Source organism: Cucurbita pepo, chromosome 4, assembly GCF_057944985.1.
Source record: "Cucurbita pepo subsp. pepo isolate OVF chromosome 4, ASM5794498v1, whole genome shotgun sequence".
Taxonomy (NCBI): domain Eukaryota; kingdom Viridiplantae; phylum Streptophyta; class Magnoliopsida; order Cucurbitales; family Cucurbitaceae; genus Cucurbita; species Cucurbita pepo.
In genome coordinates, this window is record NC_141801.1 from 11,313,216 (window position 1) to 11,317,335 (window position 4,120).

The window sequence follows — 4,120 nt, forward strand, 5'->3', positions numbered from 1 at the left end:
GAACTATGTTTCAGTCCAACTTTTACTAACTAAAATCCATGTTAACACTCAAAGTTATGTAGTCAAATATAATTAACCATGACACCATAATTAAGTTTAAATCTTAAATCAAATATATTTCTGATTCACGAAAATTGTACTAATTTTCTATACGATCACTCGATTTTCAAAATTAATACTTTTAGATCTTCAGATTTGAATTTTATTTTAAAAGTGACAATTCCTTCATATAGTTCACTTCATCACTTTGAATGTTCAAATGTTAAAACTTCGACGATATACGATTTGGAATGGATTGGATTTGATATTAGAGAACTTTTGGAAGTAAAAAGCATCTTTTGTGGCTGGAACATAACTTAGTATTGGTAGATTAGTAGAGGCAATGTTTGTGAAAGAACATAGATTTGGGCAGTTGATAACAATATTAGACAACACAGTGCACCCAAAGATGGATATTATAATTGTCACTTCAATTAAACAAGTTCATAGCTTAGAGGTGAAAAAAGGCAGCCACTTGATGATCACTTCATTTGTTTAATAGTGCAGCCATTGACATCAAACGCTCAGAACCCTGAATCCAATCAAGAACATTCAACATAAGTTTAGAAACAACAAAACATTAAAATTGAGCTTAATTTGATGACTAAAGCACTTACATCATCAATCTTCACTTGATTATTGGTTTCAAACATGAGACCAAAGTGAATACGAGGAAAGTGTGCCCACTAATCAAATCAACAAATCAAGATTATGAACCAAACTCATCAAGATCATGAACCCAAGTTTATTTTTTTTCAATTAACTTACGTTTTTGGCTGCTGTGCTGAAAGCTTCCCTATGACTAATCTCAGGGTTCTTCGCCTTGATCCTTCGGATTTCCTCTCTATAACAACATCATAAAGCTATTTGAATTAGAACAGTTTTGAACAAAATGACATAGAAAAAGCACTCGTGAAGGCTTTGGTTACTCACTTTATGAACTGATTGTATGCAGAAGGTACTCTCTGCCGCTTCTCGGGAGCTGAAAAAAGATAGCAACCACTCAGGATCGTTGGGAGTAGGTCTCACATTAGCTAATTTAGAGAATGATCATGAGTTTATAGGTAAGGAATACATCTCATTTGGCATAAGCTACGAGAGCTTATGCTTAAAGTGGACAATATCATACTAGAGTTTTCATTTTCTTAAAGATTTGCGAGTTTAAAAGGAAAAGGAAATAATACTGACGTCGATTCACGACCCGTTCCTCAGCTGCAATTGTAGCGGAATCTCGAATTTGCATCTTATTGTTATCACATTTGGATGAAGATCCAAAATCCCCTTGAAAATCAGGTCCACTAGAAGTGTAAAGATTGTAATTTGGAACCTATGATAAACAAAACAAACAGTGATGGTATGTAAATTTAGCTCATTTAGTTTCATTTGATCTTATGAAATGATGTTTCATGAAAGAACTCAAAAGGAAATATACCAACATTGAAATGACTGAATAAAGCATATAACACTCAGATTGGCAGTTCAATCTCAAAAACAGCTCAAAAGGACCTTTCAGATCTCCAAAAACATTAAAAAAAAAACACCTTTTTTTTGTTGTTACAGTAGAAGATGACAAAAAAAACCTAGCTAGGCTATGCAGCTCAAAGCTCGTTTCCCTATAAAAATTTACAAAACTTGAAGAACCCTAAACCCAAAAGTACAATCCAACGAACAAGGCTAAAAGAAAAAAAGCAGCTCAGAGTTTAACACTTCTCAAGAAAAGAAAAGAAAAGATCCACCATGAAAATGGTGAAACTCAGTGGATAAAAGAGTAAAACATAGGATTTATGGCGGCTGGATACCTGTAGAGCTAGTTAGGGTTTTCATTGATTTAATTACAATAATGGGTTTTGTTCATTTCAAAATTTCAAATTCTGGGTCACTTCGATTTTCTCAAAAAAGTTGCAAAATTGTGCCCTAGATAGAGAGAGAGAGAGAGAGAGAGAGAGAAGAAAGATTGGATTTTTAGGGTTTTTTAGGGTTACCTGAACATCTTGCCAGGAAAGTGACTGAAATGCAGCAGCCATATTCACGGACCATAGATTTGTACAGTGCCCACAACGGACTGTCACAATATCAAACAAGCTACTGCATGGAACACTCACCTGCTCATCATTATCATCATCATCATCATCAACATTCATTCATTTTCAACTAAATTCATGTAAAGATCCAAAATTTAACCCTCAATTTTGAACAAGAATCATGATTTGTGTTTTGGGGCTAAAAAAGTTAGCTTTTTTCCCCCATTAAGCTAACCCAAACATGAAATTGCAACCCCATTTCTCAATTTCCATGACGATCTACAAAAATTAGGCAAAAAGAAGCAAAACCCATCTCAGGAAATGAAGTTTGTTTATGAATGGAAGAACAGAGGTTTATACCGCAAGAACAATATTGCAAAAGTTGCAAGGGATGTAGCAGAGTTGTTCCGGTGCAATATCGATGCAGCTCGACATGGTTTCAACTCTCAAGAACAAGAAAAGAAGAGAAGCTTTCTTTGCAATTCTGCACAAACCCAAGTGAGAAACTTGAGAAATGTTCAACAATAAATAGAGCTTTTTATTCTCAGCAGATTCCCTTGCCTTCTGGGTACTGCTAATTGGCTCCTAGTGTATCACCAAATCTGACCTCGCTTATATATATATACACATACATATAGTGAGAGAAAGAGACAGAGAGATTAAATTAATGCATTGGTTCTAACATAATTGCAGGTATGAGAGAGAAATTTTAAGAATTTTATTTAAGATTTAAATGTAATGGTTTATAAAGATGTAGGTATTATGTCTTCTCGATGAACGAGATATATAAGTCGATCAATTGATATACAAGTCGATCAGTTGAGTTATACTCGTGGCTACTAACAACTTTTACTGTGACGGCATGGGGAGGGTATGACTTCAGAGTACGTGGGGCTCCAATCTCACTTATGAATTTAATATTTTTCAAGCTGTTCTACTGTTTAATGTAACATCAATTCATATCCAAATCCTGTTTGCTAAATTCTTTATTAAGATTACAATTTGACCATTCTGGCTTCTCATGCTTCTCATGAGTGTCCCACTTTTGGTGGTGTAACGAGGAAGGATACATGAATGAATTGATACTCCATTTCTGATCTCATGGATAGGATGATTAAGAAAAGCTTAAAAGAATTGAAATTTACTACTTATACCAACACGATGCACATTTCTTTTTAGTGGTTCGATCATAAAAACTTTATGATTAAGCATGTTTTACACGTAGTTTTATGTAGAGTGGCTTATACCATTTTTTAAAAATGTCGAATAAATTAAAACGAATACATGAAATACATCGGCAGCGATCGAGATTGACAAACAAAAGAAATACAAATGAAGAGAGAGAGACTTTATTCCTAAAGCCTGTTGCCAATTTGGGTAGGACCATTAACATCTCCATCTTTATACTAATAAATACATGTCAATTACTCTTAATTTTTATCGTTACCATACACGTATGGCACATGAATCCATTTAGTTAATTATTTTGTTAATTAATATTTGTCGACCGAGTCATGCTTACATAAATCATTAATGTGAGATTTTGTTTCTAGTTAAGAGGATACATCTTATGTGCTGTTCATTCATGTGCTCCATGCCCTAATTTCGGGTAAATATTTCTAGCACATTAATTAGCCACCGAACCATCTCAAGCGTCGAAAAGCCTTTATATCTTCTCTTTTAGCATATTTGAGGCAATTTACTCGTTCGGTGTGACAAATATCATACAAGTCAAATAATTATTAAAAACGTGACACATAATTTAATTGTGTGCACCATGAGGAAGGCATTAATAGAAGTAATTGATCAAGGTTCCAACACCATACTATATACTATATGTATATATATATATTCACTAAGAAGTCACCACACAACATATCATACAGCCAAGTGGGAATGCAATTTCGAGTCTTCTTCCTTCATGTGGGGTTCCCCTCTATCAAATCCACGTGCATATGTGTGCAAATTTCTAGACCCATAGTCTAAGTTCATAGAATTCTTTGTGTTTATCTTCCACCCTAAATTCGTCAAAAAGCCACTCTAAATTCGGCCGTTAATGA

The 4,120-nt window shown here is 34.2% G+C and overlaps 1 protein-coding gene across 1 annotated transcript; it reads right to left on the minus strand.

Moving 5' to 3' along the window:
• Positions 1 to 385: 385 nt before the first annotated feature.
• On the minus strand, positions 386 to 2,685 carry LOC111792374 (axial regulator YABBY 5). Its single transcript, XM_023673783.2, has 7 exons — positions 2,421 to 2,685; positions 2,022 to 2,141; positions 1,228 to 1,366; positions 973 to 1,021; positions 808 to 883; positions 657 to 725; positions 386 to 571 (listed from the first exon to the last, which is right to left on the minus strand). The coding sequence occupies exons 1-7, from the start codon at positions 2,493 to 2,495 to the stop codon at positions 527 to 529; spliced, it is 573 nt and encodes a 190-aa protein (XP_023529551.1). The 5' UTR covers positions 2,496 to 2,685; the 3' UTR covers positions 386 to 526.
• Positions 2,686 to 4,120: the final 1,435 nt, after the last annotated feature.

Bases quoted from the DNA above. Each gene is read 5' to 3' on its own strand.
- LOC111792374 (XM_023673783.2), bottom strand. From the start codon at position 2,495: ATGTCGAGCTGCATCGATATTGCACCGGAACAACTCTGCTACATCCCT. The intron at 2,142-2,420 runs GTATAAACCTCT...AATGATGAGCAG, and splicing joins TTTGCAATATTGTTCTTGCG to GTGAGTGTTCCATGCAGTAG. The intron at 572-656 runs GTAAGTGCTTTA...GATTGGATTCAG, and splicing joins ATCAAGTGAAGATTGATGAT to GGTTCTGAGCGTTTGATGTC.